General features: G+C 30.9%; 1 protein-coding gene across 1 annotated transcript; it reads right to left on the bottom strand.

Annotated features, from left to right (window-relative positions):
* Positions 1–10,373: 10,373 nt before the first annotated feature.
* On the bottom strand, positions 10,374–17,969 carry LOC135963001 (inactive phospholipid phosphatase 7). Its single transcript, XM_065514787.1, has 2 exons — positions 17,778–17,969; positions 10,374–11,238 (listed from the first exon to the last, which is right to left on the bottom strand). The coding sequence occupies exons 1-2, from the start codon at positions 17,967–17,969 to the stop codon at positions 10,618–10,620; spliced, it is 813 nt and encodes a 270-aa protein (XP_065370859.1). The 3' UTR covers positions 10,374–10,617.
* Positions 17,970–18,488: the final 519 nt, after the last annotated feature.

The raw sequence follows: 18,488 nt of genomic DNA on the forward strand, positions 1-18,488 counted from the left end.
TTAAAAAAAAAAAATCAAAAATATTTTATTAAATTTTTTTAATTTTTTTTTTTTTCGAAAGATTGCATAAATAGCTATCTAAACTATTTGGGACACATTTTGCTAAGAACAATAGGTAATAAGTTATATGGATAAAAAAAACACCTGTTTGGCCAAAATGTCAAATTTTGACCTCCTATAACTCAGAGAGTTCTTGACCGATCTTGTTGAAAAATGGTGTCCGAATTACTATCCAATAGAACTAACATTGGTGCAAATTTCATCGGAAGACATCGATTTCAAAAGTTGGTTCACTTGACGTGAAATGCCCCATATATGTATTTTAATTTTCCAAATATATGGGTATAAAATATTTTATTTTATTTATTGGGGTTTTGTCACTTAAGTGATTTTAACTTTAAGCAGGCGCACTTGTTGTTCTTAAGGTTGATTATTAAGAAGTAAAAAATAAAAAACGAAAAACGAAAAACTGCAGCTGACGTTTATATGCAAATGAAGTTGGTTGCAGTTTGGTGTGGGTGTTGATTGACATCAGGGATGGACAATTATATGTGTTCACTGATGTGAACATACATAGCTATAGATTGCGCAGATTAAACTGTTAAAACTTTTTTGACAAAAGCAGTAATTTTCCATAATTCCACATTCATATACTTTCATTTCCAGCCAATCGCGAGTTTATATCTTTTAAAACGAACTTTTAACAATGATTTTAGTTAAGCATAAAAAAAATATATTTTTCTCCATAAAAATTATGTTGAAAATGTACTAACTTTCGCGACCTCTAGTGACGACAAAAAGAGATATTTATAAAAAAGTCTTTTTTACACGAATGAGTTATTTAGTTCTATATTGAAAAATATAAATTTCATTAACATCAAAGACAGATCTTGTTTTTGATTTTTGTCCATTGAACAAAGCACTGTGCAACGTGGCGCAGCTACTGCGAGAACATTGACAATCTCCCGGAAACTATTCGGCTGCAAATGATCTTATCTCGGGATCATACCAATGGTCTCTGTATGCTGACACGTCCAGATGGTACGTACACTGAGTCACCGGAGGAGACCTGCAAACTTCTCCTGGATACTCACTTTCCTGGTTCAATGCCTTTCAGTCCAACTCCGATTCATACGTGGGTTCCCTCAATATCCAACAGTAACCGCCGGTTGGTAGGTAGAATCTTTGGTATAGAACGGGTAAAGGGGTATCCCAATGAGTACAATTCCATCAATATTTTAGGCGGAGATTTACGCTATCCTTATATGCTCCAATGAGTGCTTAAGAAGGAGACTAAGGAATAATAGGATATTTATTATGTCTGATAGTCAGGCTGTTCTTAGAGCATTATCATCATGTGAAGTGAGGTCTGGTGTTGTTATGGACTGCTGGACATCCTTGCATGAACTCGGCGCACACAATGAACTTACATTGTGCTGGGTACCTGGCCAATTAGGTCACGCTGGCAATGAGCTGATTGTTTTGCCAACAAACGCTTATTATCATTAAACGCTTATTGGCCAAGTTATTAGCGATTAGAAATATTGTGAGTTTTTATATAAAAAGTCGATTTTTGTTCTGAAATATAAGTGATCACAGATCGAACTCCTTTTCTTGATTAAACGCTTATTGGCCAAGTTATTAGCGAATTTAAATATTTTAAGTTTTTATATAAAAAAATCGATTTTTGTTCAGAAATAGGAGTGATCACAGATCGAGCTCCTTTTCTTGATTAAACGCTTATTGGCCAAGTTATTAGCGAAATTAGATATTTTGAGTTTTTATGTAATGAGTGATCAGTAGGGTATTCATTCGACTAATGATCGTTCGATTAATCGAATAATTTCTTACGAATAATTATTCGAACAATTTAAAAATGGCCATTTTCGAATAACGAATAAATCGAAGAATTTTATGTAGAATAATCGAATAAAACGAATAAATGTTCATATTGTTACGTTTTAGCCTTTTCAAAACGTTAGTTTATTTCCTTTAAATAAACCGGATACTTTTGATTGCAAATAAAAGCCGTTTAGTAGTTTCTATTTATTCAAATGTACAACAACAACAGAATTAAATAGTCACTCAATGTTTTTTTTATACACTGTAACGATTTCGATTTATCATTCAATCAACTTTTATTTCATGCCATTGAGATAAATTTTATATGGCAACGTTACACATGTAAATTCTATTGTCCAACACTGATCGAACACCGGTTATTTATAATAATCGGTTTGTTTCAAGCCTTTTGAAATACGAGGGCACTTGACTTGACTTCGGCTTCGTGCTTTTCGTGTTACTTACTTCCTTGTCAGTAATGAAATCAGCTTGACGGTCATCAGTGGAAAATTCCAAGGTTTTACAAATAAAATTCACAAGTATTTTTGCAATCGATTGATTTAATAAAATTAATTATATAGAATCGGTAAATCTGTTTGATCAATTTAATTCAATAGAATAAGTATTTTCGAATCCACTGGGTAAGCTAAATTTCAATAAAATTTTTGCGACATGTGATTACAATGGCATATTATTTTTCAGTTGCCCTTGGCAAAAATTATTAATTTCAGTACATGAATCTGAATATCAACGCACTTATCAAATTTTGAGAACGACCGCTAATTTTTCCAAATATTAAAGTTTTGTTTAAGAGGATACGATTAAATTGCCCAAACGCATGGTATGATTAGTTGTCGGGAAGGTAAGTTGTAGTAGGTTATTCGGCATTTTATGGAAATAATTTTTGGTCAATTTTATAGCATGATAACTACACCAACATCAATTTTACAAAACTACAATTAATTAGATGAAACAGAATATTCGAACATCTGGGATCGCAACTTACGACCATATAGAGTTGTAAGAGAATTGGGTTCCAGAATTAGACTACTTGAAATTGATCATTCATTGTACACCGTAATTATAGTGCTACAAAGATTCCCACAACTGCACAACATAAAAAAATACTATTTGCGTAAACGTAGTAAAAAAATAAATACAACAATTTCATTCATATTTAAGAACCATTCAATAATTCTTAACACTAACTTCATCCATTATTACGTTACATCCTTTATTTTTATCCTATTTTGCTAATTCCTACATTCTTGATCAAAACTCCTCATATCATATTCATTCTAATACCATCTAGCTATCCTTTTTCATCACACAGATAATTGCTTAATAGACAGTATAACTTTTGCTATCGTTAAACTTGTCCGTCCGCATTAATTTAGTTTAAAATCCAATATTAAAAAATAATAATAACTTTTGAAGAATTAAAAAATTAAATAAGTGATTTGGAATGTGTAGAATGTGAGTCCTTGATAATTAAACATAGTTTACAACATAAAATTTTAATTACGCAATTTAAGTAAATTTTGTGAGTGGTAAAAAAAACAAAGCAAATAACATAAAAATAATCAAAACATTTATAAAACCCATATTAATTTATCTGGAACCGAATCGCTGCAGTCAAAAAGGCCCTTGTCGACAACACCGAGGATAAATTGTAAGTTCCACAACATATTTTTATTAATATTTATTTATTTGTTTTTGTTTTAATTACAACCAAAAATTAAGACAAATTCTGTCATAAAAAAAAACTATAACACTTTATTTATTTGCTTTGACATTGTTCTCTGTTATAAATAGAGTTCAATAACCATATAAATTATATTTAACATTACTTATATATTTCGATTTTGTTTATACATAATCAGATGTTCACAGCAATGAACAAAACAAAGTAATAATATCAAATTTTATGAATTTTAGTAACGAAAACATATGAACTAATTATTGTATTATACATTTATACTATTTTTATTGTTATTGATTTTTTTTCTCTTTTTAAAATCCCAAATATGAATTGCTAAATATATTAACATTAGAGAAATGTTAAAAATGAATCCGTGTAGTTAAATTATTGAGTGAAGTATTTACATAAGGGGCAGTTATATAAAAGCTGAGCACCATAATTGCCATAGGCGTTTAATAAGGGTTTATAATGCGCTCCGGGTTTGTAAAATTTGTTAAATAAATATTGATTACGGCAATACCAAGAGGCATGAATCAATTTTCTATTGTTGTGTAAATTAGAAATCTAGAAAAGAACCACACCACGACTGAAGATAGCCGGAAAGAAAAACTACCATGCCTCGTACATCTAGATTATTGCAGGAAACACAGAATAGAATGGCGCCCAACAAGAGCAACTTTATCGCTCATCAAATTTTCAAACTCAAAAACTTCGAATATCATCCAAATGCATTCTTCACATGATTAGTCCCAGCAAATTGAATTATAAACATTCGAGTTGCAATCTGTTTAAGGTAGTTTTCTTTGGTGATACTTGAAGAAACGTAATAGTTAGATTGAATTTAAAAAGGTAAACAACGATTACGATTTTGTTAGTCCAGGTTTAACAATTAGGAATAGGGAAACCTTCTGCAACAAATTCATAATCTAAAATCTATAGTATAGGCAATTATTCTTTCTGTTGCGTTAAATGTATTCATATATTATTTTCAGAAGTACATAAATAAATAATGTGTCATTGATGTTCAAGTTGACACAATTTGCCATTAATATGATTCGGTATAGTCTGTGCGCATAAGATATGCTATCGTATATCCGCATACAAGTACTTCGGACAATTTTTCAATATTTTATTCACTACATGGATTCATTTTAACATTTCTCTAAAAGCTTTTATGTAATTTCAAAACTTGATAACAAATAAATACGTAAATATTTTTATTATATCGGTGTTAGCATATAATGAACACACGACAATCTTCTAGTAAACAGGGTACTAAGGGAGTCATTGATAGTAGAAATACCAGAAAAACTAATAGTAGCAATAAGAGATCTGATATCAATGCAGGAAATAGAGTTGGTAATACAAGGGGTCGTGGTAGAAATATTGGTGAAACTTCCCCCGAAACTTATTCAATTCTCCGTTTCAAACAATTTATAATCTTTTACGTACAATCCTAAAGCCAAATATTCATTCTTCAAATATTCAATTTCTAAACAATTTGGTTCACTAGAGAATGATCATGACGTTGTGGTCAAAATTTCTCTTAGAAAACAGGGCACACGTGAACTATATGATGATTTTCACACTGCAATAGTGTCCATGAATTCCAGATTGACAGAACCTATTTCGGAACGTAAACTTATAGACATCATTAAAGGAAATTTGAATCCAAATTTAAAATACATGCTTTTTAATTCAGAATCACATAACTTGGAAACGTTTAGACAAACTGCACGAAGGGCGGAAAAACTTTTGCTTGATAACAGAAACCACACTCCATTTTTTTTAATCGCCAAGTTAGTGAATTAGATAATTCTGTGGATGATTTGGATAACGATCCACAGATTGAAGCATTCCAGATAAACCTCCGGAAGATTGACTTATCCAAATTTCAATGTTGGAATTGCAACAAGTATGGACATTCTTATATATACTGTCCAGACGAAATCAGGAACATTTTTTGTTTCAAATGTGGGCAGTCAGGGGTTACTACCCCAAAGTGTCCTAATCAACATGTGGGAAACTACAAAAAGAGCGAGTTGTTAACCGGGGTCTCTCGTTCTGCCCGTTAAAACCCGAGTTAAATAATTCTAACGACAATTGTCATACACAAAAACCCAATTATGTACACTATACTCAAATTTTACAACCAAACTCTTATGATAAGCAAACACAAGTTAACTTAAATTTTTATTCTTCAATCGACCGCAAGCAGAACTACTATAATATAAGGGATAGAATTTTTGGTAATACGCCTTCTCCTAAGATTTTGAAATGCAGAAAAAGGATTTCAGGCTCGTAGAAATGTAAGAAAACAACTTGAAAGTACACGCCTTAGCACCGAAAATGATGAACGACCATTTGCTATGATCAAAATCCTTGATGTCGAAGTTGTAGGGCTACTAGGTTCTGGTGCCAGTATATCTGTCCTTGGAAACAAATGTCTTACCTTTCTTGAGAAGCACAACATCAAATACAAACCACTTAATTCGTCAGTATCGACCGCAGATGGGACGAAACAATTTGTCATTGGGTTTTGTTCACTTCCTGTTACCTATAAAATTGTTGTTAAAAGCATCACGTTCTACTTAGTTCCAACGCTCAAACAGGAGGCATATCTCGGAGTAGATTTCTGGAGAGCATATGTTCTAGCTCCAAATATCATTCCCGAAGTAGCTGATCTGGAAATTATTCGCCACGAGGAAACTAGTTTTCATAATTTAACACCTGAACAGAAGCTAGAATTAGAAAAAGTTTTGTTAGAATTCCCTTCGTTCTCAAAGGTAGGATTAGATTGCACTTCTTTGGTCGAGCACCACATAGACACAGGAGATGCTGTCCCAGTCAAGTCTAAACACTTTCCACTCTCTCCACCCAGGCAGGAAGAAGCGTATGCTGAAATAGATAGGCTCCTAAAAATGAATGTTATTGAGGAATCAAATTCCCCATGGTGCAGCCCCGTAGCCTTGCCCGGCTTACGGACAGGTACGTCTATGTCTGGACTGCAGGAAAGTCAATGAGCTCACATCATATAAATGGGCTTTTAACCAGATTAAAGGATACGCATTACATAAGCGGAATCGACTTAAAGGACGCATTTCTTCAGATCATGCTCACAGAGTCATCAAGGGAAAAGACAGCATTCGCTGTGCCGGGAAAACCATTGTATCAGTACCGCGTCATGCCATTTGGTCTGTGCAATGGTCCCCAAACGATGAGCCGGCTAATGGACAGGGTTGTGCCTTCCAGACTCCGTGAGAATGTCTTTATTTATTTGGACGATCTGCTAGTCTGTAGCGCTGACTTTGATTCCCATTTGCGGCTTTTGAGACAAGTTGCGTGTTTACGAAACGCAAATTTAACCATCAATGTGGAGAAAAGCAAATTTGCTCAAATGGAAATTAAGTACCTTGGTTTTAGGGTAGGTCAAGGTTGTCTTAAAGCAGACCCCGATAAGGTTGAGGCCATTACATCCTTTCCACTACCAAAAACTCCAAGACTACTTCGCAGATTCATCGGAATGTCAAACTGGTACCGGGTTTTTATAAAAAATTATGCCGATTTGTCGGGTCCGCTCACAGATTGTTTAAAAAAATCTATTAAGCCGTTTAAACTTTCTGAAGCGGCTATTATTTCATTCGGTTTGCTTAAAGATGCACTATCTTCCCAAGGACTGGTGCCTTGCCCAACCAGATTTTAGTCGCGAATTTATCATACAGCACGATGCATCGAAAGTAGGCGTGGGTGGGGTCCTATATCAATACGATGATGAAGGTAGAGAAAGGCCGATTGCTTTCGTCTCCCAGAAACTTAATAAGACTCAACGCAACTATAACGTTACCGAGCTAGAGTGTATGGAGGCGATAGTTTGCGTTAAGAAATTTAGGCCATATGTTGAGGGATTACCATTTCGTATCATCACAGCCCATTCAAGTCTTAAATGGTTAATGAACCAAAAAGACTTGAATGGTCGCCTTGCAAGATGGAGTTTGAAGCTCCAAGCTTTTAATTTTAAAATAGAGCACCGCAAAGGTTCCCTCAACATCGTCGCCGACACTTTATCAAGGTTTGATGTGGATGAATTAATTGTTTGAATTCTTAAAAATATTGTACATTTTTTAAAAGTGGACATAATTTCCTAAACGTTGATATATAATATGTATATCTAGATGCAATTTCTTCGACCCAAGGACGAGCCAAATGTCCTCTCGAAATTGGACTTTATCGGTCATAAATGTTTAATTCAAAAAAAAGCTTTTCTTCTCCTTTCACCACCTTTTCTTCTACACTCTATCCCCTTTCCAAAGAAAGTAACACAATTATATATAGGCATATTAATTGCCTGAATATAAGGGCAGTTTCCGAAAATCACTTTAACGAGCATAAAAATGATCTAATTTCATGGCGATCGGTCCATAATTGACCGACAATACTTTCTTACTTGTTAGAATTTAAATTTATACAATTTGAAAAAAAAAATTTAAAGCTTTTGCTGAATTTATTTTTATTTGACAATTTTATCAAAAAAATATAAATTTTCTGTATATTTCACATTTTAATATCAAGTGTCATTGAGGGTTAATTTTTGTAATTGTCCGGCACTGGGTGATCTACATGCCAGGGTTTTATGTGAGCGATCCTTTAGTATCCTCTCCGGGTTATCTGTGAAGGAACTAAGGTGCATATACGCCTTTATCAGGGAAATCAGATGGTTGATAAGACCGAACATGCAAATTGCACCTCTTAGGGACCTACCAAATATCCCATGATGGTCTGCGTTAGTTGAATTCTTCGAATTCTTAACCTCTCTCCTCCCATTTCTATCTATACTCTTGCAAATTTCTCTAACTCAATCTTTTCACCAACTTCTATTTCTCTCTTCTTTTCTCTGTTTTAAATTTCTTCTTCAGGTATCACAAAGGGAACGATTATTGGATCCAAGTAGGCTGTACGAGACGAAGGTTTTGGACTGTTGTCTGATTACCATAAAAAGGGTTAATTTCCAGTTTTGTGCTGTTATTATAAATACTAGACTTGATGTTATATTTTTTTAATTTTCATCAAAATCGGCCCAAAAATATATAACACTTCGCTATCTTTCCATTAGAAATTAATATTGAAACATTTGACCTTTGAACTTTACGATTTAACGCTTAACGTTTTCCAATTTTAGTAAAACTTTCTTACTTTTTATGCCTCCTTTCTTTTTATGCCTCCTGTTAATAGCTGCACAACTTTACTTCCCACTTCTACCGTTATTCCAGCATATTTATTCCACTTTGTTCTCATCAAAATCTGGTTATTTACTGTACCTGCACTCTTTTTCAATTTACGTTTAACAATTCTCCAATATTTCTCGATTGGACGAAGATTTGGGCAATTTGTTTAATTGTTGTGTTTTGCTATATTATTATCTTTCTAATATATAAAAATCTCGTGTCACAATGTTAGTGTTTGAACTCCTCCGAAACGGCTCAACCGATTTTTATGAAATTTTGTATGTATGTTTGGTAGGTATGAGAATAGGTCGTAAAGTATATTTCATACCGCTAGGTCATTAGGGTGACCCTATCCAGAATTTATTTTTAAAATTTTTTGACCAAAAGCTTTTTTTTGCATTTTATTTATTTGGCATTAAAAATTCCTATAACTCCAAATTTTCATCAACCAACCCTCACCCACCCGTTTTTTAGCCGAGATTTTAGTATTTTGTATGAGCAATATCCAAATATCACCTATTATCTGTTACCTATTTTTATGAAATTTTGTATATATTTTTGGTAGGTACTAGAATATTATATTTCATACCGCTAGGACATTAGGATAAATATTTTTCGCCAAAAAATTTTGTTTGTATTTCTCTTCATTTGGCATCAAAATGCCTATAATGCCAATTTCACTTAGAATACATTCGTTATTTTTTCTTTAACAACCAAAATATTCACTAGAAATAATTTGTATGACATCACTAGCTTCTTTTTCCATTGTGTCTACACTTTTTAAAGCTAAACATAATGACTTGCAATTCATTGTAGAAAAGCGGTAGATTTGTTGTTAAAAACATATGTAAATCTTTTCCATTTTGATAACTGTGAGCTTTGTTATGATTACTACAGTGCGTACGAATTTTAAGTAGCCACTTCTTTATATTTAAAAATACAAGGCCTGACTCATTCATTCACAAACTCACTCATTCACTGACTCATCCATCAGTCATGAGTGAGTGAATTAATGAGACAGGCCTTGTATTTTTAAATATATAGATTTTTTAAAAAAAACCCAAAAAGTAAATCGTACTTTAGTAACTGTGTGTATGTTAATTTTGTTCTAGTGATCTGTGACACGTAAATGGCCTGGGGAATTTTTAATAGCTAACATTTTTGAAACAATTTCTGTTTTTTATGTCGCACATTTCTATTCTTTTAAATTAAATTGCAAAAGTAATTTTTATGGCAAAATTTATACAAAAATTGCATTTTTCCCCTTGTAACCCCAACCGATTTAACTAAACATTTTTCAGTTTTTACCAATGTTCACCAAACTGGGGGGGTGAGACTGGCCAAATCCAACTTTTGTTTATTAAGGGCCACCCTAATATACTTATATATGAACCCGGTTTGCGCTGCTGACCTAATCAATTATTTTGTATTGGTGCTTTTTAAAGATACTGTACGCATTTCTTGATTTAAAATTAATGATTTGTAGAACGAAAGAAAGAAAATGTCCTAAAAACATACGGTTGCGTATGTTTAATGGTTTGTCTAAAATCAAGGATTTTAATATATTCTAAAAACCCTTTATTAGGCCTTTAAAAAACATATTGAAGTGCTTATTAGTTCTTGAGTTTATTGATTACGAACAAACACTTATATTTTATTAATATAGATAACTTCGAACCCAAAATTGGAGTACACAATTAGTAAGTAGTTGTAATTCAAATATAATTTAAAAAAAATGTGTTTTTATAAATTGAATATAAAATATACAATAAAATTACAAAATTGTTATTTATATTAATAATGTTATATTAGGCATTTAAAAACGCTGACGTTAATAAAATTAATAATTTTCTATTCAACATCAATAGGTAAATCATCATTCATAACAAAGTTTATAAGATTTTCAGCTGCACTTTCGCCTATCCATATAAAATTCAATAAATAAGACTCCACGAAACCAATAGCAAAACCAGCAACGACATCTAATATATAATGACGCTGTATCAATATACGCGATAGGCAAACGCTTAAGCACCAACATATTAACGGCATCCACCAAATTTTTGAAACAGGATTAATGCAAGTGAAAAACAATGTAACGAATGATGCTCTTGATGCATGTCCAGATGGAAAGCTAAATTTGTCAGGACCCAGTACTAACATATCAACTGGAACAGTTGGTCTTCTTCGTCTGCATATAGATTTTATTATTGCTATAATTATTATATCCATTATTAGACCGATAAGCATATTGATTTGCATTTCGCAAATATTTTTTTTGCTAAATAAATATATAAATGTCAACCAGACTGATATCCAAACTATGCCATTACACGATATTTCTAAACTTTTACAGTGGTTTTTCAGGGTTTTGAATGATGGATATTTTAAAAATCTTGAAACGAGGAGTTTAGTTAGTTGCTCGTCCTTTGAAATTATCACCTCCAAAATTTTATATTTTTCACGTTTTGCCTAAAGAAAAAAAATACTTATTGTTATAACAATTTTATGATATCTTTGAAAGATATTAATAAAATAAAATAGTATTAAATTGTATTCGACTTTAATCACAAAAAATTTAAACTTTGGTCTTTAGTTTCTACAAAAGTATATTTATACAAGTACATGCAGGGCACACTTAGAAAGGTGACTGCATCACTACAACAATACAAAAACAACAGGTACTTTGTTTTTGTTAAAAAGTAGGTGAACTGTCAAAGTTGCCTGTTGTTGTTTTTGCTTTTGGGTTTGTTGTATTTTTCGCCACAACAACCACAAGTGAATTGACAATTCAAACTGAATAAAAAAAATAGTCAGCTGTTTCATCGCAGTCACCTTTCTAAAGGTAGGGTCAGACTACGCAAATTATTTGACACAAGATGTTTCATGTGTTTGATCAAAACTACATCAAATAATTCATGGGAGGATTTTGTGTTCACACTGTACACATTTATTTGCCATATTTGTTTAATCAAAGTACACCGAAATACTATCAAACACACAAAGGGGAAAATATATTTGACTTGTGGTCACATTTATGGTAATATTTGTTCAAAATAATTATTAAATAAAGCTGCAAAACAACTTTAATTTCTTTCATCAATAAAAAAGACATTTCTAGAAAGTAAAATATTACCAGATTTTGCTTTACATTTGAAAGAATTATGAAATTTCAGTACTTTTATTTAAGCGTCAAATATTTTATGTTTCTAGTTTGAACACAAAATATTTTTGCACTTCAAAGAAGAAAACAGCTGAATTTGGTCAAACAAATTTATTTGCCAATATGAAAACATTCTTGTAATGTAACCAATGTGTGACCACTAAACAGCAAATATTTTCCTGCATTTTGGGTATTTTTTTATTTGATCTTGCAATTCATTTGCAAGAATAATGAAAACAAATCGCGAAAAGAACACAAGCTTGAACAATTTAATAATATAATTATTAAATGTTTATTTATTAAATTATATTACTATCACAATTCATATTTGAAATTGAATGGAAATGTAATTATGTTTTATCCCAGTAAGCACCAAACACCCAAAAATTCAAGCACTTGAACATTTTGTTGGAATTTGACTTGAATGCAGATGTAATTAAGTTTTAAACTTGAAAAATATTTGAAAAATTAAATATCATTCAAACAAAAAACATATGGCTTGAATTAATGTTTCCTTTTTACTGGAGAATGCTACTGAAATAAAGTGTAATACAACTTTTATTCAATTTCTTGACTATAATTCAAGGCTTGAATTACACTTGCTATCAACTTGAATTCCAGTAAAAATGCTTATTGTTTTTTTAATAAATATTATTAATCGAACACGACTTTTTCCAAACTTTTTTCATTCAGAATAAGAACAGTTTACAAATATTATAAAATTTTACGGAAATATTTACCTTTTTTACATAAATTTTTAATTAATTCCAATTCAATCATATTATCTAAAAATTTATAATAAAAATTTTTATATGATACCAAAATCAGAAAAGTAAAATATGCTATTAGAGATATTCTTCTTCTGCAGTAGAAAAAAATTTAAACAGATCATACTGTTTAAGAATAATTTTTTAATTACAATCAATTCATACCATTTATGTATGTATAAAAAATTTTCTTTGATTTTAAATTCAATCTGTACATATGAGCAATTTTAAATTTTGAAAATAGACAAACTCCACGTATAAAAATATAAATCGCATAAAATTGCAAAAATCGCAACATAGACTTCATGTCTTCAATTAGTTTTTCTCCCAGTATGTCATCCTAGGCTGAATGACTTTTATGAGAAGAAGAAGACTTCATTTATTGATGCAATTATTTAGTGAAAATAATTTAAATAACAAATATTAAAGAAATATTGAATATGTATTTATGTTTAAAAAAAAATAGTGAATTTGTGTCTTTAATTTAGTACGAAAAATATTTAAATAATCTCCTCTTATTTTTCCGCCATGCTGAGCAAATAATTTTCTGTTTTTTTCTATTTGATCAAACAATTATTTTATGAAAGTGTTTGATATAGTGTGACCACACGGCAAATATATTTACTGATTCTTTTTCGCAGCAGTTTGGTCAAACAAAAAGTGAAAAATTAAATTCAATATATGATAACAAAATTCAATAAATCTGTAATAAAATGAGGACTTTACAATTCGAAATAAGTGCTTTAACCTTAAAAATATTTGCAAGATCAAATTATATATTTTTTAGGTATTTATGTAGCTAGTGGTCACACTTTGTTCACATTAAGAAAATATTTTGTTTGCCGACAAATAATTTTGTTTGACTAAAATCATCTGTTTTGTTGTTTGCTCTAAATTTTATTTGTGGTCAGATTCAGGCAATGAAATATTTGACGATAAACGTCAAATATTAGCTGTGTGTGACCGTACCTTAAGTGTGCCCTGAGTACATGCAAGTGATCAGCTGTTCATTTTTTCTCCTTTGACTTGTGAGATTGTCAAATTTTTATACTTTTTTGAAAATTTTTAATAATAAAAGTAAAAATAACAATTGGAATTATGTGTTTTTGATCATTGTGCTAAAAATATGTACAAGTGGCAGTGGTGACTTATGCAATGTGCGAAAAGACCCGATTAAAAGGGAACGTGAGTGAAATTTGTGGCAAAAATTTTCAACTGTTTTTGACAATCTCACAATGTTTTACACAAACAAAATTAATGTTTTTTTATTGTTGATTTATTGTAGGGTTGCATGTACTTGTATAAATATACTTTGGTTTCTACTACAAACAAAAATAAAAGTCAAAAATTAATAAAAACAAGTTAGTGTAATTGTACCATCTAAATACCCTCCACCTAAATATGATGAAAATTGCAGAAATTATATTGGTATAAACCAAAGATGTAAAAGAATTCATTCTCTAATTCTTTTTTAGAAATTGAACTATATTTTAAGGAATTAACAATTCCTATAAGGCATTCTGTAAGATATAATTCGTGTAATTAATTCTTAAAGTTTTTGATGTTGTTGAATCAATTCCTAGGTGAATTAATTCCTATGGAATGATAAATTTCTTCTGAATGAATTCTTATCAAAGTTAAATTCACTATGAATGATACAATTTTCTTCAAATTGAATTAAATAATTTTTTAACCATTCTATTTGTAACAGATTGAATGAACATTTTGATTTTAAATTCAAAAATATTTTAGTACTAGCTGACCCGGTGCGCTTCGCCACCCCAATTAGAAGATTGAAATAGTACTATTAAGTCTCCCTTTGTGAATCTGATTGTAAATGTCTAATTTCATATTTCTGGGTCCATTATTATAGAAAATGCAAAATAAAGTTACCACTAAAGTCACCTTTTGTGAATTAAAATTCATTCAGAATCATGTGTGCCTAATTTTAAATTTTTAGGTTTATTATTATAAAATACTACCATTGCAAAAAGTACCATTGCAATAAACAAATAGTACCATTGATTATCACTTTTGAATTCGCACTCACTAAACAATAACCCGTCAAGTTTGCATTTTAAATTTGTATAGCCTTTCCTATATGACCAACTAGTTTTGTTTCTATAACAATTAATATTTAAAAATTATCACAAAATCTAAAAAAAAACGAAACCGCGGTTTTGAAATTCTTCGGTTTTTTGGAAACTCTAGGTCCGTTATTATTCAAAAAAGTACCTATGAGAACAAAGCAAAGTACCAATAAGTATGGCCTTGAATTTTCACTCACTTGGGACCATAGACGCCTAATTTCATATTTCTATGTCCATTATTGCAGAAAATTCAAAAAGTACCATTAGAATATATAAAAAGTACCAAAAAGCCCCCACTTGTGGTTTCCCACTCACTCCCATATAAGCTTAATTTCATGGTTTTAGGTTAATTGGTGAAGAAATTACAAAAAGTCGAATAAAGAAAAAGTACCAAAAAGTCTCCCCCTAGAATTCTCACTCACTTTAGAACATATACGATTAATTTCATATTTTTATGTCCATTATTACAGAAAATTCAAAAAAGTACCGCTACAATATATAAAAAGTACCAAAATTCAGGCACTTGTGGATTCCCACTCACTCCGGTCCATATAAGCTTTATTTCATGTTTCTAGGTTCATTGGTGAAGAAATTACAAAAAGTACCATTCGAATAAAGAAAAAGTACCAAAAAGTCTCCCCTACAATTCTCACTGACTTAGGACCGAGTATGCTTAATTTCATGTTTCTAAGTCCATTGTTATACAAAATTAAAAAAAAGTACCATTATAATAAAGAAAAAGTACCATGAAGTATCCGCTTGAATTTTTACTCACATAGGACCATATACGCTTAATTACATATTACTAGGTCCATTATTATAGAAAATTCAAAAAGTAACATTATAATACAGAAAAAGTACCAAAAAGCAGACACTTGTACATGTCCACCAACTCTGGCCCATGTAAGCTTTATTTCATGTTTCTAGGTTCTTTGGTGAAGAAATTACAAAAAGTACCATTCGATTAAAGAAAAAGTACCAAAAAGTCTCCCCCTAGAATTCTCACTGACATAGGACCGTGTATGCTTAATTTCATGTGTCTAAGTCCATTGTTCTAGAAAATTAAAAAAAGTACCATTATAATAAAAAAAGTACCATTATAATAAAAAAAGTACCATTATAATAAAAAAAGTACCATGAAGTATACGCTTGAATTTTCACTCACATAGGACCATATACGCTTAATTTCATGTTTCTAGGTCCATTATTATAGAAAATTCAAAAAGTACCATTATAATATATAAAAAGTACCAAAAAGCAGACACTTGTGGATGTCCACCCACTCTGGCCCATGTAAGCTTTATTTCATGTTTCTAGGTTCATTGGTGAAGAAAATACAAAAAGTACCATTCGATTAAAGAAAAAGTACCAAAAAGTCTACCCCTAAAATTCACACTCACTTAGGACCATATATGCTTAATTTCATGTTTCTAAGTCCATTGTCATAAAAAATTCAAAAAGTACCATTAGATGAATAAAAAAGTACCTATAGTTCAGTTCTCACATTTTGGTACCTAAATATTGTACCCTATTCCTTACACAAACTTCACTCAGATACATATCAGCTAACTTTAATGTCGATAAGTGAAATAATTTAAAATATTAAAAAAAGTACCATTAGGAGAAAAGTACCAATTTCCCTTTTCTTCCTTGAAACAATCAAGTTCGAACTTTAAAAATATTCCATTTTGCAAAAATTGTTTATGCTACAGACATGTCTCAAAATATTAAAATCTGTGTTAATGTGCCCAAGAAAAAATATGTTTTAAAAAAAGTACCAAACTGTTTACCCGGATTTGGCCCACGAGTTCCAAATAACACCCTGTTAGTTAATTTTTGTACGAATCCAGGAACCAATGTTAAAAATTATCAAAATTGGCTTAATAATTTCAATAAAATGTATTTTCCCGATTTTATCCCCTTTTTTGTACCTTTTTTATCCCCATTGCTTTGGTAGAATTTAATTCAAATAAATTTCTGTATCGTGGTGGGAGCTCATAATAAAATATTCGTATGTCTATGTCAAATTATAGAAAAACATATTTTATGAAAAAGTACCAAAAATAAACACAATTTTTATCCCTTAAGGGTTCGAATTTCCAAAAAGTACCAAACTTATATTTTTTATTTTTTGTTAATTAAAGAATACGATTTAAAATTTGTTTCTATGTTTATTGGTTTAAAAGATACATAGGGTGCAAAAAAAGTACCAAAATACAGTTTTTACCCGTTTTCTCCCCTAAAAGTTTCGAATATCCAAAAAGTACGAAACACCTGTCAGCTTATTTTTTAAATGGAGTAACATGCTATTTTAAGTTTTTTTGTATCTTTATTAGTTTTGAAGATATAAGGTTACCGAATTTACCCGTTTTTACCCTTTTTTACCCCCTAAACGTTCGAATTTCCAAAAATCCCTTCTTATCGGATCGTTTTGGGGAAGGAGGAACCCACAGATAAAATTTCGTGATTCTAGCTTCAGCCGTTTGGGCTGTGCGATGATGAATCAGTCAGTCAGTCAGTCAGTCAGTAACGTTACTCTTTTATATATATAGATTAAGTTCTTGTTAGTTCAGTTAAAAGGCTAACAAATATTTATTTAATTGGTCAAGTTTATAAACAACTATTTTAAGAACATAAAACTAAAAAATAATTATATATGTTAAGGGGGATTTGGATTAAACAAAAACACTGAATAACAGTTTTTTGCAATTAATTTTTTTATTATTGTTGTAAGATGTAATTTATTGTTATTTATTAGAATATAAGCTATATTTAACAGCTTGCAGTTTCAAACATTTTAATAGTTAAATTTTTGCTGTATAAACCTCACCAACAATACAAAAACTATATTTTGTTTAACATACTCATATATTTATTTAGATTTTTGTATTTTTTCTAAATAATAAATAAGCATATAAATGTTTGCGAAAACAAAACAAAATACCATAGTGAAAGATGTTGTTTTTAAGTTTATTCGTAATTGTAATTAACTTTTAAAATGACTAATTGTTCAAAATGTAAATCGGTTAATAAGGAGCGTCTTGGAGTATTGACCAAACCCGCGTATGAAAACATTCTTTCCACTGGCGCCGATGATGTAAGAGGTGTATTGTATTTAATAAAAAGATTCTTAAGTTTCGGATACCTATTCAGCATTTGGATTTCAGTGGATTGATCTATCATGTAATTTAGATATTTTGAAGTTGGGGAGTGTGTATTCCATTGCGCTATCTAAAAATGACATAATTTTATTTTTTCATAGAAATCAATGAAATATCATGAGTATATATCGTTAGCTAAAATGCAAAAAGGCGTAAATAACAAAAAATTCAAAATCGATTTTTTGATTGATTATTATGAATGCCATTAAATTACATGTCTTGACAAAATTTTACACTTCTGCGATCAAAAATTACGCTTTTATTAAAAAAAAAACAAAGGGACGTAACTAAGAGTGTGTTCTTTCTATCTCTACTCTTTCTTTCCCCCCACTTGTAAGGTCAATGTGATGGTAGCAGTGCCGAAGACCTGAATGGCTAGTAAGTTAAAGAAAACTAGTCGCTAACAGCTCCCCTCCGACGCCAGGGCATGGGTCGGTTGTAATACAGTTTTTGCCTAATCCATGTACGCCGTCCCTGCATGGAGTGTCCATCCCCTTACGCGCTAACTCGTGGGAACAAAATGAAAGAATTTACCAAAATA

This window comes from Calliphora vicina, unplaced genomic scaffold (genome assembly GCF_958450345.1).
Source record: "Calliphora vicina unplaced genomic scaffold, idCalVici1.1 scaffold_33, whole genome shotgun sequence".
NCBI classification, from domain to species: Eukaryota; Metazoa; Arthropoda; class Insecta; order Diptera; family Calliphoridae; genus Calliphora; species Calliphora vicina.